Genomic DNA, 27,969 nt, shown 5'->3' on the forward strand with positions numbered 1-27,969 from the left:
GTATTGATTTATTCCCAACAGTGCACGAATGCTTAATATTTATTGTTTAATGTGATGCATTTATTTCAAATATTTATTATTAAAACATACCACGTATAACAGCTCACCAGTTTAGCGGTATTTTATGCATTCCTGATTCTGCAGTAAGAGAACATTTTAATTTTGCATAAAAATGAATATGATTTAATTATCCTATTGTTGTATGTATAATATATAAAGAATTTATTGTATTGTTCACCTTATATTGTTGCATTTAAACATTGCATTTCAATATTTTAAAATTACATGCAATAGATGTATAATAACAGAGGACATAATTGAACATGAGCATAATTTGGATGGAGCTGATTTTTATGAAATAATAATAAATGGTGTAAATGGGAAATGCATTTGTAAAAATAAAAATACACCATCTGGTGTTGAGTGATGAATTTCCATTTCGCTGTGATTGATCTTCGCATCGTCTGCTGTTTTGCTTTATTGTGCACAATTTCAGTTGTCGATGTTGCAATTACCATTACCGAAGCTTGGGGCTTTGTTCCTTTTAACTGGTCGGCTTTTTCAATTGTTGGTTCGAATTTGCAAATCTCTGCTTTTAATCAATCCTGAGAGACAAAAGTTTCAACGCTGATGAGTCGAGTGTATTTGTTAGTAGATTACAATCAAAGTGCAAATCAATAATCCCTGCCGTCTAAAAATGAAATTGAACAGGTCGTCACTAGCACAATCGACAAATAAATCTATCAAACTGTTGTTGTTCTTGTTAAACGATCTGCTGTTGCTATATTTTTTTCATTTCATTCCATATTTCAATATTGCTTGTGCAATTATTATTATTATTATTATTAGTGGTGAATGGGAAATTTTTTCATTTCAACTTCCATGTTCTTTGGTAGATTTGGTATTCTCTCGAAGACATAACACAGTTGAGCAATCTTTAAAGTTTGTTTATTTTTTTGAATTTTTTTATTGACACCTATTACGTAATGCTCATACTTGGCACAACCTGATACTTGACGGTTTTGAACAAATTATTCACTATTCAAACTGATTTTTTAATTCAATTTCAACAAAATACCTTATAAAGTTATTTGTGATTTCTTTTATTTCTAATTGTTGGCGTGAAAGGAAGTTTGTCATTTTTTCACCCGAATTTTAATAAACGTAGGATAGTAATTTTTTAAATTGAGCTCTCTTTTTATCTTAGAGTAATTTAATTTCTGATTTTTGTCTTTTAATTTCCTTTCATTGATCTCATGAATTAGTTAGGTGTAAGAAAGCGTTTTTTTTACTTTAATGCATACATCGCGTGATTATGGGAGAAAATGATGTAAAATGAGTTGTTGTTGGCATCTTTTTCGTAGGTTGAAATGCATTTAAGAAGAAAAGCAACAGCTTTGGATTAGGGGAGTGGTCGATAAAATAATTCGACCATGCTCACGTGTTAATAATGTTCATCAGAAATTTTGCTTTATTATAAAAGCTAAGAACAGAATTGGCTTCATATGCAGCTGGCGTTTGTGATTCAGTTGATGACGTTGAATATGATGATTTTAACCTTTTTAATATATTGGAACCTTGACTCACGTGTTGATTAGCTTCGCTATAAAACCTAGTCTGATCGTAACCTTGATAAATATAGGCTAGCTTCTTGGTTTCATTTGTGTAATTTTCTATAAAGACGTTGCTTTCAACGTGTAGATCCATCTACGAAGGGAATCAGCTTCGCTCTAATTGAAGTGATTATTTTCAGCAAGTTTGACTAGTCTTGGTTAGCTTCAAAGCCGGTAATTGATGATGACTAATTTTTGCACTTTGCATTGCAATTCAGTTAAGCACAAAGAAACAAACGCACAATTGCTTTAGCAACAATTGGACGTGATCATTTTTTAAGTGCTAATTTGTTTGGGTCTTTTCATTTGTGATTTATTTGATCAAAAATCATCAGTTTGCCTGAGTATAACAGCATATGGAATGATATTTGTTGTTTATTAATATGTTGCTTTTTTAATTTTAATTAGTTCAGTGGAAAATGATACAGCAGATTGTAAATTCATTGTTATTAATAAATTTGTTGTGTTTTGTTTTATTCATTTCAACTTTTTATTATAAATGTAACCTTGAAATATTAAAAGGAAAGAGAAATATCAAATTGAATTTAATGAAAATAAGATGAGCTATTATTATTTTTTTTGAATAGTACTTGTTGCATGTATTTATTAATTCTATTTTATTTCATTCGTTTCCATCCATAAGAAAAAGAAAATCAATATGAACGAAAGGATTGACGTTAAGCCGTTATTAAAAGCCGTTGGGAAGTAATGATCCGTTTCAGCATTTTCTTTATCAGGAAGGTTTTCATTTTTACTAATCTGACAAATTTGTCAAATTTTTTTTTGAGCTTTCATTTAAAATTTTCATATCAAATTTATGTACTGTTTGAGCAGCATATCTGTTTATCAGTATTTCATTGATTTAGTGAAATTTGCAATTTTAATTTGATACGAGTTGAGGCTGTTGCAGAACTTTTTCCGGGGTTATAAATTTGTTTTGGAGAACTGTATCGCCAATTTAAATATTGTCATGATTTTTATGAGCTATCCTGCTGTTAGGTCACTGTCAAGTACTGAAAATTGAAAGTTATATGTGTTCTACAATATCAGCATGTGATAAGGATTTTTAAACACAACAACTTCTTGCTGTGAGTTTTGCACTTTTGAAGTCTTTGAAAAATTACGACAGACAGACACCACCATAGTATTGGATAGGTAAATTGAAAAAAGCAACTGTTCTTCTTCCATCTGTGGCAACATACGATTAAAATGTGGGTGCGGTTTGAAGGGTAGGGGTTGAGTGAGTGAGAGAGAGAGAGGGGTAACAAAATTCAAATTTCTTGCATAGCTGTGCATTAAGATGATGAGAGGACCAGATTGGACAGAAAATGCTTGTGCTTGTCAGCTATATGTATAAGCTTGGAGGAGAGAAAAAATATTTGCAAGCATTTTATTTGAAGATTTCGTTGTAGCAATTAAGGACGGGAAGTTGAAAAGCTTGAACTAGTTTAGCCACCTGCTTGATCAGTTTTACGACCCGGCAAAGCTGCATGAAAAAGAAGCCATAAATTCTGAATTCGAGCAGTCGGGATTGTTTCAAATGCCGCAAGGCGGAAAGATTGTCAAGGAAGATTGTTTCAGTTCAAGTTCAACCATTCGTCTCTTTCTTATTTTCTTTTGATCTTCATCCGTTTAATTGATGCGCTTGCATAAAATTGTCTCCCCTCCAGTAGCATGTATATGTATATATATATATACCTTGTGCACTTTTCAATTGTTGCTCCTCTTTGACAAAAGGCGAATAATTTTAATTTCTATGATCACTGGAGGATGTCAAATTTGGCTTAATTTTCAGCTAAAATAGATTCTCAACCCTCTGAGGAATCCCCTGACTGAAAGTGCAGGCTGTCTAGTGAACTTTGTGTAGCAGATTTTCAAGAGAACAAAATCCCCCGGCGTGGTTTCTGTGCTTGATTCTTCTTGTGTTTGCAAACAATTTATGACCAATTTTCTATCAACAGTTACTTTGCCATTGCATTTGGCTAAGTTTGCTTTTATTATATTTTATTTATTTTTATTGTAATTAAAATTTAACATTCTAGTGATGGTGATTGAATTTGACGTGGTGAAACTTTTTGTGCAACTAAATGTGCAATAAATGTTACTTATTAGGAATGATTAATTGCTTCTTTTGAGTAATTTATTGTAAGAAATTTTTTGCTGCACAGATTATCTAGCTTTTTAATTTATTGAATTTTTCAAACTGTTACTGCTGTCACCGTCTGAAAAAGGTATTTCTTCTTTTTGATTTGATGTTGTTATACTTTTTTTCACTTTTTGTACAACATTCAGAAGTTTCTTATTTTTTACTGTCCATTATTGTAGCCAATTGTATGTTAAGTTACAAGTATTAATGGCATTTAAATAAGTAAATTAACTTTTTTTTATTTTTGAACTAATTGATTGTTCTTGTGGAATACAAGATACAAAATTATCACAAATGATGAGATGATGCTTTGCTGATTTGGTGGTTGGCTGTGATACATTGAAGTTGATATTTTGTATATTGTTGATTTGATTTTTTTTAGGTAGATTATTTTTATAATTTGTATTGTGCACGTTTTTAGATGAGTACATTAAGAATGCAGGTGCTTGGTTTGTCTTCTTCCTAGGTAACGACGCATTTAGCCGTTTCTCATTGATAATCAGTGATGACATTTGTTTGCTAAAATTTGCTCAGTGTAATTGAATAATACATTTTTCAGCAAATTTGTTTACTTAGGTTGAATTCAGTTCTGAGCTTTTGTTAAATTTGCTTACATTTCTTTTTTGCAAGTTTTTCCAATTTGCATTGAGAAGTGTTGAAAAAAGTCTTGGAAAGTTTTGCAAAATTGTCAATATAGAGCTTACTTGACATGTGCCAGGAAATTGATTGGCATTATAAGGAAAGCTGCTGCGCTTTTGCTACCTGTGTTTTCTGTCGAATTAGCCTTGTGAAAGGAAAATGTGTGCGTATCTGTGTTTGTGTGTGCTTATTAACAGCGCTTATTTTTGACACAGGTGCCATAATTGCCAAGTATGAATTTGAAAGTTTTTATTGTTTTCTATTATGCCCTCATATAAGCTATACATAATTGTTCAGTGTGACAAAATTCTTCAATTACACATTGTTACAAGTATGTTTTCAGCAGCACGTAAGCGTGAAATGATGATATTGTATTCAGCGTGCTTGGACGAATGGATAATATGTATAATCGAATAAGCGAATGGGCACTAAGTGGGTTTTCTAATGGGTCAAGTGGTTCTCTTATTGCACTTTTTTATGCTGAAACTGGTAGGTCGAAAAACATAGTAGGACAATTTTTTGTCAGTTTTATTTCATCCAACAAATCTGCTTCCTTTTTATTTGGTGTAAGCGAATGCTATTTGTGTTTTTTTATTTGTTTGCCTTCATTGTTTTAATGTTTACTTTTTTATTTTAATTTATTGCATTTAACTTCAACTTTTTAATGATAATTATATTTATTTTGTTTGCGTTGAATTGCGTTTTCGTCTCAGTGCGTAAGATGTGTAATTCACGTTGCTTAGAGTACGCTTATAAATTTATTCCATTCTTCAGGCAGCGCAAAAATTCTGCCAATCTTTTCTCTTCTCGTCGATTCATTCATTAGCCAGCCGATATTATCTAGCACTGAATGCTTGTTTTCGTTCGAATTAGTTTCAGTGATTTGTTGCTGTTTTGTGCAAAATGACGAAATTCTGCTATGGAGGATATCTCATACAAATTTGCAATTATTAAAAAAATTTATTTCATTGTAAAATAATTTTCAGAGAATTTTGTTTATTGAGAACAATTGCGGTGAACATGAGAAAATGTTGTAGTAATAGTCTTTTTGCAAAACTATTGCAAATCGTCTTCAAATGGAGCTCTTTATCTCAGTAGGTCAATGGATCAACAGCATCATCTCTCGCATGTTTTTAACATGTTTGGACGTGAAATATTTAATGTCAGATTTGATGACCAGTTGGTTCGGTTTTAGTCGTTATAATTTTATATACTACCCATTCCATTTGGCATTTGGCCCGTGTGCACGTACATTTGTGCATATGCCATGTGAAAATTGAGAAGGTAACGAACTGTGATTGATTATCCATTATCCTCCACGATGATGCGCTTTTTCTTCGACTACGTGTGTTTTGTGTCTAGTTTTTTATGCATATTTTTCTATTCGACTTTTATAATAATGTATTTATTTCTACTATCTGCGACAGAGGTGATTGATATTTGACGCATATCGAGGTTATGCAAGAGAATTGGAATTTCGCTGAAATTGTTATGCTTTATTCAAAGTGCAGGCCTGTTTTGAAAATGTTGAACATTGATTAATTACAATTGCTAATTTACTGCTTAATTAAGAAGCAAATATAACTAATAAAATGAGAGAAAGCACTCTTTGAATGAGCATAGCATTATGTTTTTACTTTGCACTTGTCACTTAATTGTCACTTTGTTCATTATTTCATTAGCAAATGGTACATATTCTTTCGTATACATATATATGTATATAATTTGGAAAGCTTATTTATTAATGTTTTGCTTTTTGAAGTTATTGTGTATTGCGTTGCATTCATTCAGAAGTGGCTTTATTTAATTCATTTCACTTCAAATACATTTATTGAAGGAAATCAGTATGTATGTATGTATGTATGTATGTATGTATTCAAGAAATTAATAAGGAACATTTGTGGGTTAAATTTCGACGTCGTTTGATAAGTTTGAAAATATAACTCAGACGTTCGATGGCAGCACTTTAGTCAACTTTAAATTTATCTATTTTTCAATTTATACATTTAGTGCAAGATTATCATCGCTTTATTTTTGTTTACTTCAAAAAAAGCTAAAAAGTAAGCATGTTTACTTTTTAAAAGCAAATTTGTTCTTGCATTGCCGAAGGTCAACTAACTCTCGCACAGTTTTTATTTCCAAGCAACAGTTCTATATATTAAGCCATCTTTATCTAGCATTGTACTTTTCGTTGACGCGTGTTATTTCTGTTCCTGACAACCGATTTTCAGTCGATACTTTAGCATATCTTTTTTGAACTGAAATTTTAATATGTTAATCTGCTGTTTAGTTTTGGTGAACGTGTTTTATTGGTTTTCTGTTTGTTTTATTGTACAGTTTTGTTATCATCTTTTTTCCAAAAAGAAACTTTCAGCTTTTTTTTGCATCAAGTATGAAGCTGATGATAAAATCACTGTTTAATGTGTTTTGTTTTAGAACAGAGATTGTAAATGGCATAAGGTTCAGCGGAGTCAGTTTTCGTGAAATTATTATTGCATTGTTTTATCTAGCTATTGCTATAGATCATATTGCATGTCATGCTCGATTAAGTATGACATGTATATATTTCTAGAACGAATGGATCATTTTAATGATAATAATATTTCACTGAAAGAGGGAGTTGAGGAAAGGGAAAGGAAATTTTTTTTACAAAACTTCAATGTTGTATTTAATTCATAGATGTAAGTTGAACTGAGAACTCTCTCACCACTATGCACTATACTATACTACACTATGCAGCAGTATTGTTTGCTTGCAGTAATTGCTTTTGGCATTTTTATTGCACTTTTAAAATCGTATTATCCTTTTTTCTATGATAGAATTAACATTTTCGAGTATATCTTTATTCTTTCCTTTTTTTTAAACATTTATATACATTCTTTTTTTGGTCACGAGCTGCAAATATTGAGCATTGGCAAACAGATAAAGTGCACTTGGCTAATTTGCCGACGAACGGTCGCCTTTCAGAAAACAGCTTGACCAAGTTCGGGGTGATGATGACCCCTGACAGCGACGCTTGTAATCTAACAAAGCGTGACATTAATCGCCCTGATGGCGACAGTATGGCGCCGTTAGATGGCGCTGTGATCGTTCGATTAAGCCATCTATCTAGCATTGCGCTTTTAGTTGACGCGTTTTATTTCTGTTCCAACTGCCGCTGCCGATAGGTGGAAGCGTTATTATTGTTATTATTATTAATATTGTTGTTGTTGTTGTTGTTGTTGTCAACTTTTAGTTGATTGAGTGCGTTTTGATTTTTGGAGATTTTTATTTCATTTTCAGAGTCGACGATTTTACGACATTATCTGTTCGCCAAGAGCTTTTGACAACAGAGATACTAGGAAAGGAAAAGGAGGAAAAGGCGAAATAATTGGGAAATACGAAAAGAAGAAGAAGAAGAAGAGGATAAAGAGGATCCGGAATGGAAGAAGAACTACGGTGCCCTGTGTGCAAGGTGTTTTTCGTGAATCCGGTACTGCTCCCTTGCAGTCATTCGTTGTGTCTGAGCTGTGCGTTGAGTGTGCAGACGTCGACGAGAACCAACCGTGTGGAGCAGTCGAATTCAATACTGACCACTGTTCACCACAACATCCATGGTCAGTCTTCAACAGTGTGCTTGTCCAGTCCGGACAGCGGCTCGATCAGCAGTGGAGATGCGGCTAGTGTGTTTGCGGCCAGCGAACCGGACAGCGTGTTCGAAGAGTGCGACCGAAGCTCACTGGCTTCATCCGAAACCACCGACTCTGGTGTAATGTTGTGCATCAACAGTCGACCGAGCAGTCTACTGGGCGGCTACACACTGATTTGTCCGGCTTGTCAGAAGAACAGCTGGTTGGGCGACGAGGGTGCCCAAGCCTTGCCCAGAAACCGCGCCCTCTCCAACGTTGTACTGCGTTATTGTTCCCGTACGACGGTCGCTGATCTCCGCGCACCGCCACCACCAGTCGGTGGTTTCACTTGCCAGCTTTGCGAACAGCAACCGTCGAAATTAGCCACCGTCCGTTGTGAACAGTGTTCAATTTCCTACTGTCAGCAGTGCTTACGTGACTGTCATCCGGCCAGGGGCCCACTGGCGAAGCATCAGCTTACCCCGTTGACGACGGCCGTTTCGAAAATTTTACCCACGGCTACGAGCACAACAGCCGATATCCGATGTTCTGAACACAGCACACAGTCGGTATCGCTTTACTGCATGTCGTGCAAAATTGCATTATGCACTGCCTGCGTGAAGCATCCAGAAGAAGATCCACGTCACGCCGGTCACGATCTCCAACCTCTCGCCACCGTCTGCAAAATTCAGAAGGTAAGTAATAAAATAGAAATTTTTTTCTCCTCTTCAACTGAAATCATAATCCATTTTCTTTGCATAATCTCGTGTCAGTTGGATTGTTAATTATTCATTCATTCGACGATGTCGATGATAATATATTACACTCGCTGTGTTTTATCAGCATCATTTGAGTTTTTCCTTTCTGTGCCAGACGCGGACAAGAACATATAAATAAGACGACGGCTATAAGCAAGAATAATAATAAGAATAATCGTTGTTCTTGTTGTTTTTTCTGTAATTTTTTTTCGAATATAAGGAATTAAGAAGAATAATAATTCATATTATATTACAACTTAATGTTAAAGTAGTTGTTTGTTTGTTTGTTTTCGTCCATTGTTGCTTTTCAGCAGGGAGATGATCCTTACACTGAGATTGTGATTGTTGTTGCATTACACTTGAAAGTCCCAACTAGTCAATAACGAGCCATTTTAATCAGCCATCAGTGTGCCGGGGTCGAAGATGAAAAAGGAAAGCGTGTGAATTTTTCAAGTGAGGATAAGCAAGCTTTGACCCAGATTATGTATGATTAGTCAGTTAGCTGGGTTAGATTGTTAATTGCAGCGGTCAGTCAATCAAAGGGAAATGCGCTGCACCTCCTGCGGAAGCGTTTCGCCTCTTTGTCATTAGCTGCCTGTTGTTGGCGTGAGAATTTATATATATGCTCAACTATGAGTTGGATAGATGCAGAGCGCATCATCTGATTTTGTTTTACTTGCACTAAGCTCATTCACCCTTCTCTTTGCATGTGTATTCTTCTTCTTGAACTTAATTTATTCGCATTACCTCATCCATGTTTGATAACACGATAAAAAGAAATCTTTTATGTTTTTGATTTTCATTGTTTCTTCAAATTGAGGCAGCTATTTATTTTAAAATGCTTAAATTTATTGCTTAATGACAATAGAACGAGAGAAAATCAAACGATAAATGACCAGTTCCATGAATTTATTCATTTACTCATTGATTAGCATTATCTTATGTTTGACTTTTAAATTTTAATGCAAATTAAATTTAACACCATATAAATCATACATATATACATTGAGAGAGTGAGAGAAGCATTTGGAATTGGAAGCCACATGTCAAATGGAAAACATTTGATTGCAAGATAGAGAGATAGTTAAACTGCTGTTTGACCTCATCGTTATAACACAGTTAGTTCTAAGCATGTTTTTAGCCTCTTCAAATATTAATTAAACGGGGCAAGTATTGCGGTTGCAGTTGATTGCATTGTTAGCAAGTTTGCCGTTTCATTGATATGAACTGATGAATTGGAAATTCGCACGCGAATTGTAGGTGTGAAAAATTAACTTTGCATCAGTATTCATCAAGTGGCCCAGAAGGTAGTGTGTGAGCAATTTGACGTAATTGTTTGTCAGCCAAGAAGCGCCTGCTGTTAGCCCTCATTTCTCAGTGGATAGAGATTGACTGGCGGGCATTTTTCAAAAATATGAAAATGTCAGTGTTTAACACTGATAACACCTTCTTATAGCTTAGATACGATATACTTCGATGTGGAAATGTTTTTGCTATTATTACTGCTCATATATGCTCAAACATTATTTAAAAAAACACACGCTTCAGTGTGCTAATTTGTCTGATTGGAATGGATGATGGATGATTGATAGCACGAGACTTTGAGATGTTGTAAATGAAGCGTGAGGTCGTATTAGTTGGGCAATTAGATGGCGCCGAACCCCTGCTGCCTGATAGATAGGTGTGATGAAGTCCACGTGGATACCGGCCTGGTCGGGTCGCTTTCCTGTCGTGCAGGTGCCAATTGCCGGCGTAACAGGCAGCGTGCCTCTGACCTACCGGTCAATGTTATTGCCATCGAGCTTAGTTAGGCAGATGGTGACCGACGGTGAACAGCGAATGGCATCGGTCCCTGAAGAGAGCTGGCGACTTGTAGTCGCCGTCATTGATCGACCGGTCAATCGTCAATTTTAATCGAAACACTCGGTTTTTGTCTCACGAGTTCTGTATGACAGAAGTGATCACGTTTGATCCATCTGTGTCGCTTTTCATCGGTTGACTTTCCATAAAATAGCTAATGCATCGAATGTGCACCACAACCCCGTCACGCTTGTCACTTGGGTACGTCGGCCTGAAAATCACTTCCATTGTTTATTTGAATTTCTTTTGTGCAAAACGGAAAACGTCCTCTTTTAGGCCATTTGCTTCCAGTACATTTATATATTCATTTGTACGGTGCTTGTTTGTGCTGCGTGTGTATTTTCGCCATACCACGCCCTCTATTTGAAATGGCAGATAAGAGATGAAAATAAGCGCAATAATAAGGACGAATTGAAAGAATGATGAATAGCAAGCATATAAAATAGAATGAAAGGTGAAATTGAAAACAAAAAGAAAGTGAACATAAAGCCATTTTTAATTTTCTTTTAATTATTATTCAACAATTTATGTGTTAAAGTTTAAACAAAAAATTAGAATAGAATTTCATGTAATATATGCTTTGCTAAATAATTGGGAAAATATTTTGCAGTGCAGCAGAGTATAGTCTACGATTGTTATCGATTGTTTAAAATATTTGAATAGATGTGAAGCTATGGGTGAAAATGCAAATTTAAAAATGAATTGTGTGTGAATCGATAGCATCGCTTTTTGATATTGTTTTTATTGTTCATATAAAAGGGTTTTGCCAATGAGGAAAAGTGGGGAAAAATGTTTCTGATGATCAGAATGAATTTTTAGAATAATTCCAGTTGAAAGATTATTGAATAAAAAAAACGAAAGGTGTAGTAAATATATTTGTCATAAGAAAGAATAGAGCCGTTATAATTTATATTCTTTTATAAGGGGACGACAGTTTGTCATCGATCACTGCGTTTGTTGGTATGCAGATGTGTTTCTTGATTTCTTCTGTTGTTATTGATTCAATTTTTCTCTTTTGCTTGTAGCATTTGAAAATAAATCTTATTTTCTGGAAACATTTAAAAATAGAATATATGCGTAGATGTATTCTTTGAGAAATTGATTGTTTGATGATTATACATATTTTGTTGTTGAATGGTTGGTTGCTTTCATTTTATATGATCCATTTCATTTCAAATATTTCTTATTCATTTTGTACATGTTTAATTTTCAGACAGAACTGTCGCAAACTTTGCAATCGTTGTCTGAAAAGGCAAAAACAGCTACGGAAAATTTGGCTCGTTTGAAGCAACTCAACGACAAGGTGCAGGTAAGAGCGATTTTCTAATTTGGTTGCGAATGTGAAAATAACATCACATATATGGATTAGCTGAGTTTTATTTGTATAAAACGTGGTCTATTTGAGTAATTTGGGATAGGCCAAGGGAAAATTGCATTTAAATTTCTCTAGCGCAGTTGTTCTGTTGTAGATAGATAGAGCTTGAGGAAATGATTAGCAATTTGTGCAATTCATTTGTTGTTGGCCGTATGCCATTGACCATGACCGATCAAGCTTGACTGACTGACTGGATGTAGTTTGATCAGGAAAATGGAAAGAGAAAGAGTAAGGCGGGGTGAGGGGGAGGGAGGGGATTTTTCTTTATGCTCTCTTGCCGGTTTTGCATATTCTGCATCTCAATTAGGGGTCGTGTTAGGAGGCTTGTGTAGTGAATGGTAGCGATGTTGGCGCTTTGCTGCTATTATGCTCAATTTACCCAAAGCTTTTGCTCTAAATCCAATTTCTGTTCCCTTTTGCAGACCAACTCGGTGGATTTCGAGGCTCTCATAGTCACTCAATGCGACAAGTTAATCGTGGCCATCGAACAACGCAAACAAGAATTGTTGGATTTGGCGTTGCGAGAGAAAGAGACCAAGGTGAGTGCAAATTGGTTCGATTGATTGTTCTGGATTTGTATTTTGTTGTGTTCATTTCCGGCTAACCTGGGAAGGTCGGATGCTCACACGCATGTTTTATAATTTTCCATTTACAATAATGATAATTTTTAATTTCCATTTACAATGTTTTGTACTTGTAATGTTATTTATTGTGTTGTTATTTTATTTTAGAATCAGCTGTTTCGTGATCAAATCTCTAATTGTACCAATCAATTGCAAAAGACGACTGGTTTGGTGCAATTTTGCATTGAAGCTTTGAAAGAGGTTGATCCAATTGCTTTTATTCAGGTTGGTGGATTGCTTTGATTTCTCTTTAAAGTAGAATTTTTTACAATAAATATACATTTATGCAGCATGATACGTATGTAGAAAGAATAAATTAAATAATAAGATTATTGATTACGTTTTTTTCGATATCTTTTAGTAGTCTGTAGTTATGTGAATAATATTTTTATGCTTTAAATAATTTTGCATTGCACAAATGATCATTTGTATATTTTTTTTTCTCGTTTTAAATGTATGTTGTTGGTGCATATGTATGTATCAGGTAACTTTTTAAAACTGAGCCATAAGTGAGAACTTTTGTTTTGAAATGAATGAATGAATGAATGATATTGATGAACTTTTTTGCTGTTTCAATGCAAACATTGATCCCGTTTGATGAACAATCAAGAGGGGAAAAATGTGAATACGTAAAGTATGTTGCTCAACGCGCGTAACATTGCTGCTAGAAATTTAATTAATTTCAAGCCCGTTGGGTGCCTTCAGTTTTATTTGTATATTAATAGATTTCACCAGCGCTGATCCATCGCGTATCCAACATGGAATTGATTTGGCGCAAGGAACTCGAAGCTGACATAGCGAATGTGTCACCAGAATTTGAATTAACTTTAGACGTACAGCCAGTCACAGCTGCCATCAATCAACTCAACTTTGTCCAACTGAAAAGTAAAAGCAATTAATATTTAACATTTTCTTAACTATTTATTTCTGTTTCCATTTATATTCCCTTCATTTAATATTATTCATTCCATTATATTATTTAAACATTGGTTTGTTTATTAGAAAGATTTCTTTCTTATGTTGCTTATTTGATAATTTCATTATTTTTAAACTATAGTTCCGGAATGTCCAACAATAATTACTGAAGCTTGCAGTGCTCAAAATAATTCCGTCACAATTGTGTGGAAAGCACCGCTGAATTCCTATATAGAAGGGTACATTTTGGAAATTGACGACGGTCACGGTGATGGAAATTTCAAGGTATTATTTCTTTTTTTATTAGAAAATTCATAAATCGATTAAAATTAACTTTAAAAATTTTTGAACAGGAAGTTTACGTTGGTGCGGACACAGCATGCAATGTTGACAATTTGCATTTCAACTCAGTCTACCTCGCTCGAGTTAAAGCATACAATATGATCGGCGAAGGCAGCTATTCCCAGTGCATACGGTTGCATACTGCTGGCTGTATGTATTTTTCTTATTTCCTAATTTTTTACGATTTCACTATGATGATGTGGTTTAATATTTTTCAATAGGTACTATTCTTTATTAACAATTTCAGGCAGTTTAATAATATCCAATATGCAGTTATTAGGATTAAAAAAAGTGTGATAAATGATGTTCTTGTTTTAGCTGCGTGGTTTCAATTCAAGCCAAACGGCTCAAATTGCGAAGCAGTATTTGACCAAGAAAATACTACCTTAAGCAGTACTTCATTGAACTACAGTGTTGTACTTGGAACAGTCTGTTTCACTCGCGGTCGTCACTACTGGGAAGTGTCTGTAGACAGACGGGATGCCAGTGCTGATGTTATTGTAGGAATAGCTACTTCAAAAGTTTCCAGAAACATGATGTTAGGTATGGATCTATTTTTGTTTTATTTCTATTTGTTTCTTATACGTAATTTATACGTTGAACTTATTTATTTATTACCTTTTTATTTCAGGGAAAGATGAACACGGTTGGTCCATGTACATTGACGAAGAGCGTTCTTGGTATTTGCATGCCGAGATGCATCACGGTCGAGTAGATGGCGGTGCATCTGTCGGGTCCGTTATTGGAATATTGCTAGATTGTGATGCGCAGACGTTGGATTTTTACGTTGATGGCCGTAAGCAAACTTCCGAACTGGCATTCCGGTATGGTTATTATTATAGAGCATTTTTTCTTTTGCCTTTTAATGTACAAGGAACCTTTTAGGAATCTTCCTAGATCTGTTTTTTATCCTGCCTTTTCTGTTAATCGCAATGTACAAATTACGTTGCATTCTGGAATTGAACCGCCTGATTTTTGCAATAATCAAGAATCGTTGTCAAAACGATTGCAGAAACGATTTAATATCTGAGAAGTTTCCATATTATAATTATTTTATAAAATTGCTGTTTTTTTTTCAATAACAACTGCCATCTACTTTTCAACTACTATATTATTCATATTAATTGTTTTTCTATGTTTTCCATTTCCACTGTGCTGCTGTGTATTATTTTAATTAACCTCTTTCTTTCGTTACTTTTGCAATAAATATTCATATCATGTTATATATATATATATTTTTTATTTTATAGATACTAAATTTATGCTGCTTGTTGTTGTTGAGCTGCATATAAAACACAAGTGTTAATAACAAATAACAAGCGTTCCATTTTTTGGGATATTCTGCCGAAGTCTGTTGTGGTTTGCAAGCTTAAGCCAGCCGGTGCCGAAGGGAGGAGATTAGTAGATAGGATTTAAATGACTTTGGGAGGAATGTGACAGATATAGATGTATGGTAAGCTGACACCAGAGCTTGTGAAATTTTAGAGCAATTATCCGGCGTCGAAGAGGTGGTTCACTGACATCGATCCTCTCTTGACGCTTCATTGAAAACTGATTCTTCCAATGTTGGCTGTTTTTTCGACAACATTTGCCCAAATTGAAGACGCTACCAAGAAATTAAATAGTTTTCACTTCTTTCATCGCACCACCAGCAGCAGCTGTGTCTATATGTGTTTTCTCGTAAGCAGTGTTTTTCGTTGATTATAAAATCACCAGGTGCCGATATATATATATATATATATATATATATAAGTTATTTATTTTCATAAATAAGAGATTCAATTTCTTTTCGCTTGTTTTTTTTAGTCAAGTGCATAATGATTTTAAAATATCACAACAGCCAGCAGCAGTAGATATCAAAGCAAACAAATCGGATTCAAAGCCTGAATTCGTAAGCTCGATAAGATTATTCGAGATGAAATTTGAATATTTACTGCATTGAACGTGTTTTCCTAGTGTGCAGAGCTTTATTTGAACAAAGCGGCTTGTAACAATGTTGGACAAATTAAATTGTATATTTTTAGAACACGTAGGGCAAACAGTTGTCAGCGCAAATTAATGAAAAAACAAAATTTACCTACTACGCTAACAGCGGATAACACAACAAGAAGTGAGAATTCTTTTCCTATTGTATGAACTTTGAATTTTTTTTCCTAGAACGAAAAACTGAATAATAAAAAAATTGAGTTTTTTCACAAGCTTAAAATTTTCCATTAATGAAAGAGGCGTTTGTTCTTTAAGAATTTTACTTTTAATTCTCTTATCGATTACTCGTTTCGTATTAAATGTAATTAATGTCTTTGCAAAAGGTGTGATATTTTTATGATATTCTTTAAGCACATCTCGACTCGTGTTTAATTAAAACATAGCTACGAGATCAGAACATTGTTGACGTTCTTGTCAAATAATGTTCTACAAATAGCTGAAAATATCAACTACGAGTCGTTTTACATATCAATCATCCTGCCTCGTTAGTTAGTATTGCTGTTTGTGGATTTCTTTTTTTATTATGAACAAAAAACATAAATTTTGAATGCACCAGTGAAATTAATTTAGCCTTTCAGCGAAATATTTTGGCCAACTCAATTTTTCGTTCATATAAGTAGATGAAATACAGTACACTTTTAATGGAAAGCAAGTTTAAATTTGTATTTTGTGCATACGTGGCAGTAGGTAGTGTCGTGTTGTGAAATTGTGAAATATTGGAAAATGTTTTTGGTGATGATGAAATTTTTAAAGTAAACAAATTTCAGCTGTACATGTGCTGCTTATATTTGTGCATGTAATAGTAGGAGAACTGTAGCAGTGTGTGTGTGTGTGTGTGCGTGAAAGTTGGCCACCAGTTTTGTTTAAGCTTTTCAAAAGTGACGGGTATTTTTGACAGTTGTTCAGTGTTATGGTAGCTTGTTTAAATTTTTGAATTTTTTTTTTTGGTTTCTAGTAGAAAACAACAGTTGTCGCAGTACTTATTAAAAAGAAAGAGGAATGGAAATGCGCCCACAGATGGATGGTGGATGGATGTGCATGTGAAGAGGTGATGTATTAAGGGAAATGAAGAGCGAAGAAAAAGAATATGAAGCGTGTCGACGCATGTTTTGTAGGCAAAATTTGGAAAAGTTCGTTTGCTTGAATAGAGACGACGACAGCGTGCAAATGAAAACTGGGTCTTGCAACTCGTCCACGGTGATGTCACATTCCTGCAGAGAAAGTCGTCCGTTCCATTTGGCAGAACAGGATTGCGTTCACTTTGGCTGAGTTTGCATGAGCCAAAGCGACAGTTGGCTGCTTTTTTTCTGCGCCAGCGGCCTACAGTGCTACTAGCGCTGACAAACCAGGAAAAGGAACGACAGTGCACAATGGACACCGGGGTAGCAGCAGGTCGGTAATATCCGTCTGGAACCGCTTGGACCCGGTGATATTGTTTTCCGCTTTTAAATTTCGATTATTCATTTTTTCACATTTTTGGACAACTATTGAGAGAAGATATAATAATGGTTGTCGAAAACGGCAATGCAACAACTTCTGAAGTTAGTTATTCTCAGAAAGCTGTTACGCAGCTTGAAAATGTTCGGAAACAGTAAGAACAATTTGTGTTGTTGTATATTTTAAATCTACACTGCATCTGTATATATATATATACTATACTTTCAGATATGCCATGTTTATCTGCAATCGACCAATCACTGTATTTATGACGACAACATTTTTGCTTTGTACTTTGACGGCTTTGGGACTTGAGTTGGCTCCGACTCCTGACTTTTCAGACCCTAAAGTTGTAAGAAAGTTATATTTTGTTTTGAAAAATTTTGTTCACTTTTTAAGCATTTGTTTTATTGTATTGTATTGTATTTTAAAAATTCCAATTTTTCAGGGCTTTGAAACACGTGGCACGGTACTAAGCGATCGAGTGCTAACGTGGAACAATCTTGAGGAGAAAATTTCCTTCTATCCAGATTCAAGAAAAGAGTTTTACCGTCAAATGCCGCCAATCAACATTTTGCAAAGGTGAGAAACCCATTCATTTTCTGTATTACGGAAATGGTTCGCATTTCAATCGATCCAGTTCAACCAGTTGCTTTCTCTTTGATTACTTGTATTAGCTGTGAACTCGCTTCCGCTTATTTCTTCTCATCGGCATTTTTATTCCACTTTTTTATCCATATAAAAATGTATTAATTTTTTTACAAAAAAACAAATATTTGTTTATTACAGTTTGAAATTATTTAATTAGAAAAATCTTTCACCTGTGGATTATTAATTCGTGCAGTTGTGTATGTATAATTGAATTTTAGAAAGCATAATAAGCGATGAGGAGAGGTTTAATTTCTTTAAAATGATTTTTGAAAAATTTCCCACTGTGCACGAACGGAATGAATAGAATGTTCCACTGATTAGTTAGTCGATGGATGATCCATCATCAATCAACTTTTCACTTGTTGTTGGCAAATGTTCAACTTTTGTTTTGAAACACGAAGCAAGTAAGTAATAAGCACATAGTAAAAGTTTGAAATTTGCGTAATAAACAGCAGAACAGTGGCAAATTTTTTGGGCGTGTTAGAGAGATGAGCGGTGGTGGTGGCAGTTGGGTTTAGAAAATGTCAGTCGATTTGACATTTTTGCTTGTAGAAAGTGAAAAAGCAGCACAATCATTCGATACGATACGATACGGTCGTTTGTTGCTGCCTTTTCCACTGGTTTCGATTTTGCGTAACGAAACTTCTTTGTGTAGCTTAATTTTCACATAAAGAAGCATTATTGTCTATTTTTGCAAAGGTGAACATTTGCATTTTGCATTACGATGATCAATATCACTCTTTGTTATGTGTCTATTTTTGACACTCTACTTACCTACCACTCCTTGGTGTGATAATATGTGATGGAATTTTTCTATTTTTCGCTTAACTTTGATCCTCTTAGGCGAAACTGTCTTTCAACATACTACTTTTTTAAATATCAAAATTTTACATTTTGCAAATGACCATTTTCAATATTCAATTTAAAGTAATCATCTTTTTTCATATTGCTTTTTTGATTTGCTAGTTGAAATGGATATTCATTCAAAATTTAAATTGAGATTTGTACTATTTAAAAAAAAATTCAACTTTTAAACCAAACAAGATAGATAACTTACTTCATTGCATCTACTTTTTTTGCCTATCAGATTATTAGTTGTTGTGCTTGTTGTAAAATTTTCAAACACTTTTTTCATTGTTTAACATTTTCATGTGAAGCAACAGTTGCGCAATAAAATATTTTGTTCATGCAAAATGTGCAAACGATGTCAGCAAGTTAAGGAAATTACGTCAATACACTACTACGCAAAATTTTCTGTCAGCACAAAAATGGCAATCAGACAAAACAGTTGCTTGTTCTAAATTTGTTTATTTGTTTGTTTGTTTACTTGTTTGTTTATTATTATTTGTCATTTTTGTTGTAAATTGCGTTGTAGTTATTAATTTTTTTTCTTCCTCCTCTTTTAGACGCAAACGAAATGGTACCGGTCAGCTTTTGGAAGAATTATTTTTCGCCGCTCTTACCTCTAGCCCTTGTTTGCAATTACACGCGCCACTTGCTCAACGTGAGTACACCATTATTTTTCATTCATTCTAAAAACTAAATTATTGTTCATCCTAATAGTAATTAATTTATTGTAAACTTTTCTACATTGTTGAATGTAATTTTTATCCTCTGCATGCATATATATATACATATACATACATAAATGAGAATTAAGGCATTCATCAGGTCAGCGTTAAGATTAACGGTTAGAGTTGGTTTTTCTTTCTTGCATACTCTTGTATTTCTTGTGAAAAATGATTTTGAAATGTTTCAAACTGTGCATATCTATGTATTTTGGTTGATTTATGAAAATTGGATATAATTATATAACTTCAACAAAAGCAATATAGTTGCATAAAGGGAATTGTTTATATTTTTTTACTGTGAGCTAATTTAAGATTTAAGATGCTTTCTTTTCAGCTCTTGGTGTATTTTGCAAATTGCTCAGCGTAGTTTTAATTGATGAAAATTGTAGAACGTTTTTTTATTGACTGGTTTTAAACCTTTTTACCTTGCAGTTGTGCAATGTCAAATGATCCATAGATGTAAAATTGATATGTAAAAATTTGGAAAACTTGTTCTCTTATCTGTACAGATAATATATGATCAGTAATATTTTCAATTATTGGTATTTGAAGGAAAATGACCAATTCGCATTTGAAAAGTTACTAGCCAGTCAGTTGTTTAAGGAAATTTCAGCAATTTCGATTTGTCAGCAGCCTATTGACCTAAACTTTGGGCAAAGTTTCCTTTTATTGCTGTCGCTGTTGCGTATATTATTCAAATATTCGCGTTTGTGTCTTTGAGCGTGTTGTTTGCCCGAATAAGCAAGCGATTATTTGTGTTCAAGTGTATACCAAAATTTTCCTTACATTTGTTTGTTTGTGAAAGAATCTTAACGCATTGAAGCGATATAACATGAAAAATTACATTTTCATTGAGGCGACTATGAATGAATGAATGAATGTGAATAATTTTTTCAATTCAAATACTTTGCATAAGAGAGAATAATAATTACAGGCTGATGATGACAGTTTACTTCAGAGTAGGTTACGCATGCGTGCCCATATCGTTCTGTGCATTTCCGTAACCTGCATTCTCTCGCGACCGAGTTCTCTCTTTCTCTCTCTCACAAGCGGCTTTCAGAAGAAGCCAACTCATACTTTTGTCTGATTATTTGCAGTTACCGGACATTTATTATTATTAACATGTATATTTTTTTCAAAAAAATATAGTTTGACATTAACATTATTTTTTATTTAATTTTTTTAATAAGTTATTTTTAAATTCATGCAACAAAAAAGTAGCAGCTGACTTTTTGATAATGAGAAGCAGATGTAGTGATTTTTAGTTGTTTGTTTTTTCTCAAAGCTTATCCAAAGTGATAGCATTTATTTTTCATTTTTTTTGTTTTTATAAACGAATATTGTTGTTGATTTTTATTGATTTATTTGCTTCTGTCCATCTCTAATGCTGTCCAATAATTATGTTTTTACGCCTGTAAATTAGTTTGCCATCGGCTGAACTAGAATTGAGCTTTTTTTGCCTAGTTCTGTTTCACTGTATCCTGTACTGTTGTTTGTTGATGATTTCTTTATACTGGGCTGACGTTCAAGTAGCATTTGAAATTGCACTTGCAAAAAAAATTATGCTTTTGGCATGAATTTCAAATATTAATTTGCTTCTCATCACAAACGTTGCTTATATGATCATCACATATCAGCAGCAGCATATCACTTTTTCTCTCTGAATCTCTCCTTCCACTAATGATTTTCAAGCTGAAAAACTTCTCAATTCTCTATTTTTCAGTTGACAATTTTTTCTTTAATTTTTATGATTCGAACATTAATTAATTCTTGAACATCATTATTATTCAATCAACAAGAATTTGAATGATTTATCTGTTGACTATTGAAAATTCACCATCACCTATATATATTATTGTTCTATTTGTCAATTTTATTTGATTCTAATGAAATTTATTAAAAAAATTATTATTGAATTGGCAAAGGAAATGTTGAACTAATATTTCGAATACTGTTACGCAATTATTATTTAGAATTTTTTCACTTGACGTTGAAGACAATATGTAATAATACATTTCAATAAAAATACGTCTGAATAAATGAAATGATAAAAAAGAATAATAGAGATGGATATGTTGAAAATTTTTTTTTATCACAACAGATTGCAATGTTTGCTTAATTGCAATTTCCATTGATTAATGTTGATTAATTTGAATGGTTTTAATGTTTTTCTTTAGTGGAATATCACAGCTTGATAGTTTTGGAAGCACCTTCGACGAAATCACTGTTTACAGTTGATGTGATTTTGGAACTGTGCAAATTGCAGCAACAAATCAATGCCACTTTGCAGGAGGTGAAAATTCGCTTGGAGCAGAATCACTTTTGGAGTCTTCCGAATTATATCACATGTTTCAGTGGTGAACTCACTTGTACAAATTTGAAAGAGAAAGATGTTGGTACGGTGGCGGCTAACATTGAACGTTGTGCACCTTATCAACAGCAAATCATCCACTGCAAAGGTAGTGCAAATACAGCCGCCTGTCAAGCTATACCGGATTATTGCAATTCGAAATATTATCAAGATTTATTTTATTTCATTTTATCGCAAAATATCTTTTCAAACGCAACCGGACCAGTTTACACGTCGATGGTTTTGCCAATATATTCGTACAACACGTATGAATATTTGGGAAGGAGAGATGTGAGCTTGAAAAAGTTTGCAAAGCTTTATGAAAAAGTATCCGAATGGCAAAACGATTTGAAACATTTGAAATTGGTAGGCCTGAATTTGGGCATCAAATTGCAAATGTTCAACTCGTTGCTTGTGAACGACACCGTTTGGGTATTCCTTGGCATCAGCTTGGTCGCTGTGATAATTTGGATTTATTCGGGCTCATTTTTCTACGCCGTCACAGTGTTGCTGTCGATGTTTTTTTCCGTTACTGTGGCTTACTTTGTCTACGGGCTTGTATTTCGGATGGAATTTTTCCCATTCATGAATTTGCTGGTAATTGTGTTGCTGATCGGCATCGGTGCCGACGATACGTTTGTGCTCAAGTACGTCTTCGACACGTCCAAAAAGCAGGGGGCGAAAACAATTGCGCCCGAAGATATTGTCGACGCGTTGTCCTACGCCGCACTGTCCATGCTAATTACCAGTGTGACCACAGCGGCGGCGTTTTTTTCCAGCCTCACCAGCAACGTTATTGTGATCAAATGTTTCGCCGTATTTGCCGGCACGACAATGCTGATGAACTATTTGCTGGTCGTGTCGTTCATGCCGGCATCGTTGATCATTCTCGAACGTTACGTCAATCCGCTCTATGAACGTTGGTGTCCGAAACCCCTGAACGCGTTGGTTGTTCAAGCGTACGCTTCTGGAACAATTGCGTCCAATTTCCTCATGCAAATCTGCTTGCCGTTCGTTTTGCAACGCCTGCGGGCTTATGTGATCGCGGCGTTCGGTCTGCTGCTCGCTTTGTCATTTTTCCTGGTCTTCTACAAGCCTGGTCTGTCGTTGCCGAAACGCAATCCAATTTTGCTCTTCCAGCCGTCCCATCCGTTCGAATGGTACGACGACCAGATGGAATTGCACTTTCGCTTCGCCCTGGCCAGATATTGCATGCCGATCAAAGTGTCCCTGGTTTGGGGTTTTGTGCCGAGCGAAGTCGGCGGCTCCCATTTCGATCCATTTTCCTACGGTCAATTGGCTCAGGATACGCGCTTCAAAGCCAACTTGGAAACGTTGCGCGATTTGCAGGCGGTCTGCGATCGTCTGGCCAAAGAGCCGGCCTTCAATTACGACGGCGACTGTTTTGCCCATGCTTTTTTCAAATGGTCCAAACAGCAAGTCTGCGTTGGAGAGGGGGAAAGTTGTTGCGCCTATTTGAGCAAATATTTCGACCAGCGCAACGTGCAGCCGTGCGTAGCCGCTTTCACCCGCACCACGGACGTGTTCAGTGGCAGCCCAATAATCCGCTACGACAACGACGCGGTGGTCGGCTTTGTCATCTACTTGGAAACCCGGCACAACTGGACCACCGACTACGACAAGCTGAAGCATTTCCAAGACGACATCGAATCGACCGTACGTCGAGTGTTGGGCGAGTCGAGAACGGCCACACTGAAACGCGGCTGGCCAGTGACCACCGATTCGATGACCACTTCTTGGTATGATTTGCAAAAAGAGTTGCTGCTCGGCACGCCGACGTCGATCATTCTCAGCATCCTGATCGCGTTCATCGTCGCCGTCTGCGTCACGCGTACTGTAGTTTTGAGCTTTCTCAGCATTTTGTCCATTTCGGCGGTGATTTTGGACACCATCGCCGTGCTGGTGTTGCTCGGCTGGCGACTGAACGTCGTCGAATCCACGATCATCATCCTCACAATTGGCCTCTCGTTCGACTACACCCTCCACTATGCGGTCGCTTACAAATTCGCCTCACTCGGCAGCCGCGACGACAAAGTGATGACAGTGCTCAAATATATCGGTGTGCCGGTGACGTTGTCGGCGTTGACCACCCTTTTGGCCGGCTTGGCCATGCTTCCGTCGAACGTGATGGCCTACACGCAGATCGGCTTTTTCATGATTCTGATGAGCTTGATCAGTTGGCTCAACTCTAGTCTGTGCTATTTGTCTCTGCTCGCTGTCTGGGGTCCGCAGAGCACCAGTTGTAACTTGCGCAAATGCTTCAGCAGCTGAAGTATATACCAGTTCACTCTGCGAGCTCCAACCATCCAACCACAACAACGGCTTTGTATTTCTTCTTCTTCTTCTTCTTAGCTACATCATGTATATACATTCTCGATCATATATACTACTTACATGTAACATTTTTTAAAATCAATATGCTTGTACAATACATGTACAGATTAGGTCGTTTCATTGCGTTTGTTTGTTTTTTATCTTGTTGTTATCGAGCGGTGGTTTTATTTTTTATATTATTTTTTGATATCAAACTGAACATGTTTAGCTTAAACAACCACGAATACTTTTTTAAGCAAAGCCATCAACACCAACTGCTAGTGTACAAGTTTTTGAAACGTTTTGCAAAGAGCAAAGCGAAAAGATGTTGCATTACGATAAAACAAAAAGAGTTGCATTCAAATAAATGTTGTCATGCGATGTTGATGATGCTATTTTTGAAAAGAGCAAAACAGCGAAACTGCGGACTGAAAAATAACAAGGTAAGATACAGTTTTTAGTACATTTATTGATTTATGCATGATTTTGCTTTCTCCATTGCAAATTCAATCTTTTCAACTTGCTCCTAGACGGACTTTTTTGATTGCATTCGTCCGTTTCATTTTTCTTTTCCATTTCTTCGGAAAGCAATAATAAATATTTTGTTCAAGTACATTTTCTTGCAGTCCATTATTGTTGTTCTACTGAAAGAATTTTCCAAATTCGTCATGTCATTCATATTCATGCAATTTTACTACTCTTTTATTGTATCTTTTCTTATTCAACGTTTTCCTGCTTTCTGTTCAACGCTCTTATAACAAGATTGAATCAATATTTATGCAAATTTATTAACAATTGAAGTTTTTTTATCAAATTGATGACAAGTTAAATTTTAAGAAATTTTTCATTACGAAAAATTATCAACAAGATTTTGTCAACCGGTCAATAGGTCAATAATGATCAATATTTGGAAAAGAACCACAAAAAAGTGTAAAGCGAGTGCATTTTATTGTTAATGTGAAACCACATGCCAAAGAGAAAACCTGCAAGTACAAACAAGAAAACAATACTTTTTCCACGCAGTTGCCTGTTTGCTCGTAAATTTCATTCTCTCTTTCCACTTCAACAGCGACTACGAAAACTTTAAAATGTAAGCTTACTTCTGATTGATGTTATTATTTTTCATTCATATCAGTCATGATTGTGCAAAGTTTGATTTACGTTGTTGCGTCTGTTTTCCAATTTCAGGTACAACTTTCCAATTCAGAGGTGTATATCTCTACCTCTGATGAGGATAATCAAAAAAATTCGACTGATAAATATTCACCGGCACAAAACAACAGCACATGGACAGAAATTTTTATCATTGATATGGACGAAAAGTTCTCCTATTTGGGAATGACTTGCCAGAACAACTCGACCTGTGCAAGCATTCCAAACTCATATTGTACAGATAAATTTACTTGTCAGTGTCGACCAAATTTTTTACCACGTTCCAACAGCGCTTGTATACTAGGTAATTTGAAGAAATTTCATTTTAAGTTTAAATTTTTTTTCCAATATAATTTTCTGTAGCTCCAACATATGGTCAAATTTGTTCTCCCGAACTGTCAACATTTGCATGCCGTCCACCATTTGTATGCAATTCAAACAGCCTTTGCGACTGCCCTCAGTCGCATGAGGTCTTTGCATATGGTTGCTTGAAACGTACGTTCATTCATTCATTCATTCATTCATATTGGATTCGTTTTGTTGACATTTTAACTCGAAAAATCTTTATTTCTTTCTATTAAAAGGCTGTCAACCTGGCTACGTGGCAGTGAAAGAAAAATGTTTCAAAGGTAACGTATAAGTGAACTTCTTATAGAATCAAAATTTTCGTTCAGAACAAAGAAAATCTTTAGTCGAAGTGTATTTATTACTTTTACTTTGTGCAACACTTAATATCAAAAATGCAATGTTTGAGGAAAGCAGCTAAATGAGAGTTGCGAAGTAAAAGGCCAGTGTTTGTGCAACTATTGCAATTGCAAAGAGGGCACTTGTCAGTGTATCGAAGGTGCGGAATCGAAGCACAATCTTTGCACATACAGCGGTATTTTATATCAATAACGATATTGTAAACTGTTATTTTAAAAATAAGCCCTAATAATTAATACAATAGGAAATTCATGTCTAATTGGCCAACCTGCAGTGGATGAAAATTTTCAACTTCTGCGTTGCAGTCCAACTGATGATTGTCCAGAGCATTACATTTGTACTGCTACAAATGAAACGGGCATATGTTGTCCAGGTAATGTGACATTTGCTACTGATTTTCATTCATTTTTCTAAACTAGAATAATTCACACACGCACACACACACTTTATAAAATTGCAGCAATCAACTGTCCAGTAGGAGAAGCGCTTTTGAATTACAGCTGCCATAACTGCCCTTCTGAAACGCATTTCTGTCACGTCACTACATTTGGAGTCAATGATATGTCATTGTGTTGCCCGAAAGGTTTGATAAACTTTCACATTGTGATTCAATAGAATTCAGCATAGAACTTTTAGCTTGTCCATCAAAAACACCTGTTTATGTTGGGGGAAAATGTTTTCCAAGTAAGGTTTATTTGTGTTCGAAATTAGTATTCTATTCACGTTCGTGTAATTTTATTATTGTATTGCTAAATGCTTGTCGCAATTTGTGCAGCTAGAATGTTTGGACAAAGCTGTGAACACACAATGCAATGTTCAACTTGGGATGCAATTTGTGAAATCGATGCTGATCATGTTAAAAAGTGCCTTTGCAAGGAAAAGAAATACAATAGTAACATCAACGCATGTGTTCGTGGTAAGTGCATTTTGAAATGCTTGCAACTAGCCTAATCTATAAACGCTTTTCCAAAAATTTCCTCAGAAGCACAACTAGGTGATTCGTGTAATATAACAGAAGAATGTGTGGAAAATGCAAATATTATCTGTTTGGACGGAAGATGTCAGTGTTATCCTGGCTATATTGCGCAGCCTGTTCGACAAAACAAATCCGAAGCTTCAAGTTGTTGTATTTTAAGTGAGTTTCGGTCTTTTCAGAATATCATTTTTCAAATTTTCCAAACTCTAGAACCAGTATGCCCAACAAAGAACGGTTTTCAATATTTGGATCACTTTGTTTTTTGTGAATTTGACGACAATCAGTGCTCTACCAACGAATATTGCCGAATAAATGAAATGAGACCAAACGAAACAATTTCTGTGTGTTGTCCAAAGCCAAGTAAGTTTGAGTGGATTTATTCTATTTTAATTTCCAATCATGCAGTCACTCCAATCATTAAGCATTGGAAGATTTTGAAGCACTGTGCGCCTACTGGCGCATGCATTTGTACTACGAAAACGAAGAAGAAAAAGAAATATTTCACTGTACGTTGCAGCATTTCGACGACACTGTCCTCCGGAGGCAAAAAAACGTCTACGCCTCATGCCCACCAGGTTCACACTGCATTTGGAATTATTATAATTCAAGTAACCTAAACGATGGTTTATGTTGTACCGTACTTGTGTAAAACGGAATAACATCACACATTCTCCATATGAATTGTGAATTTTCAAACTTGTATTTGAAGCTTTTTCTCTAATCTTCTTCTAGTGCTTTTTTGTTTCCAACGAAACTATGTGTTTGCGTAACACCAGTAGACAGATGTTTTTTTGAATGGTAAAACAATACCAGAGGTATGAAATTAGACATATTTTTTATACGATGATGGTTTATTTGTTTAAACTTAACGGTGATGAATTTGTTTTCAAATTTAATACAGTACATGGTAGTTTATTCTTTTTATCAT

The 27,969-nt window shown here is 35.1% G+C and overlaps 2 protein-coding genes across 2 annotated transcripts; both read left to right on the top strand.

Moving 5' to 3' along the window:
• The first annotated feature begins 4,468 nt into the window (after positions 1 to 4,468).
• Tsp_06729 (conserved hypothetical protein) lies at positions 4,469 to 5,496 on the top strand. The gene is made up of 4 exons (XM_003380523.1): positions 4,469 to 4,629; positions 4,778 to 4,887; positions 5,173 to 5,254; positions 5,385 to 5,496. Exons 1-4 carry the CDS (start codon positions 4,469 to 4,471, stop codon positions 5,494 to 5,496), a joined length of 465 nt encoding a protein of 154 aa, XP_003380571.1.
• Positions 5,497 to 7,819: 2,323 nt separating this feature from the next.
• Tsp_06730 (tripartite motif protein-containing protein 67) lies at positions 7,820 to 27,658 on the top strand. Its single transcript, XM_003380524.1, has 25 exons — positions 7,820 to 8,701; positions 11,838 to 11,933; positions 12,422 to 12,538; positions 12,731 to 12,847; positions 13,348 to 13,507; positions 13,680 to 13,822; positions 13,891 to 14,029; positions 14,153 to 14,422; positions 14,511 to 14,703; positions 16,821 to 16,913; positions 17,109 to 17,261; positions 17,531 to 17,654; positions 17,751 to 17,884; positions 19,360 to 19,457; positions 21,702 to 24,137; positions 24,491 to 24,651; positions 25,397 to 25,664; positions 25,724 to 25,855; positions 26,115 to 26,240; positions 26,310 to 26,438; positions 26,526 to 26,648; positions 26,841 to 26,981; positions 27,048 to 27,200; positions 27,252 to 27,401; positions 27,447 to 27,658. Exons 1-25 carry the CDS (start codon positions 7,820 to 7,822, stop codon positions 27,656 to 27,658), a joined length of 6,750 nt encoding a protein of 2,249 aa, XP_003380572.1.
• The last annotated feature ends 311 nt before the right edge of the window (positions 27,659 to 27,969 follow it).

Source organism: Trichinella spiralis (assembly GCF_000181795.1).
Source record: "Trichinella spiralis strain ISS 195 chromosome Unknown Scfld2, whole genome shotgun sequence".
NCBI classification, from domain to species: Eukaryota; Metazoa; Nematoda; class Enoplea; order Trichinellida; family Trichinellidae; genus Trichinella; species Trichinella spiralis.

Bases quoted from the DNA above. Each gene is read 5' to 3' on its own strand.
- Tsp_06729 (XM_003380523.1), top strand. From the start codon at position 4,469: ATGTGCCAGGAAATTGATTGGCATTATAAGGAAAGCTGCTGCGCTTTT. The intron at 4,630-4,777 runs GTATGAATTTGA...TATTGTATTCAG, and splicing joins ACAGGTGCCATAATTGCCAA to CGTGCTTGGACGAATGGATA. The intron at 4,888-5,172 runs GTAGGTCGAAAA...TCCATTCTTCAG, and splicing joins ACTTTTTTATGCTGAAACTG to GCAGCGCAAAAATTCTGCCA.
- Tsp_06730 (XM_003380524.1), top strand. From the start codon at position 7,820: ATGGAAGAAGAACTACGGTGCCCTGTGTGCAAGGTGTTTTTCGTGAAT. The intron at 11,934-12,421 runs GTAAGAGCGATT...TCCCTTTTGCAG, and splicing joins AACTCAACGACAAGGTGCAG to ACCAACTCGGTGGATTTCGA. The intron at 14,030-14,152 runs GTATGTATTTTT...TCCAATATGCAG, and splicing joins ACGGTTGCATACTGCTGGCT to TTATTAGGATTAAAAAAAGT.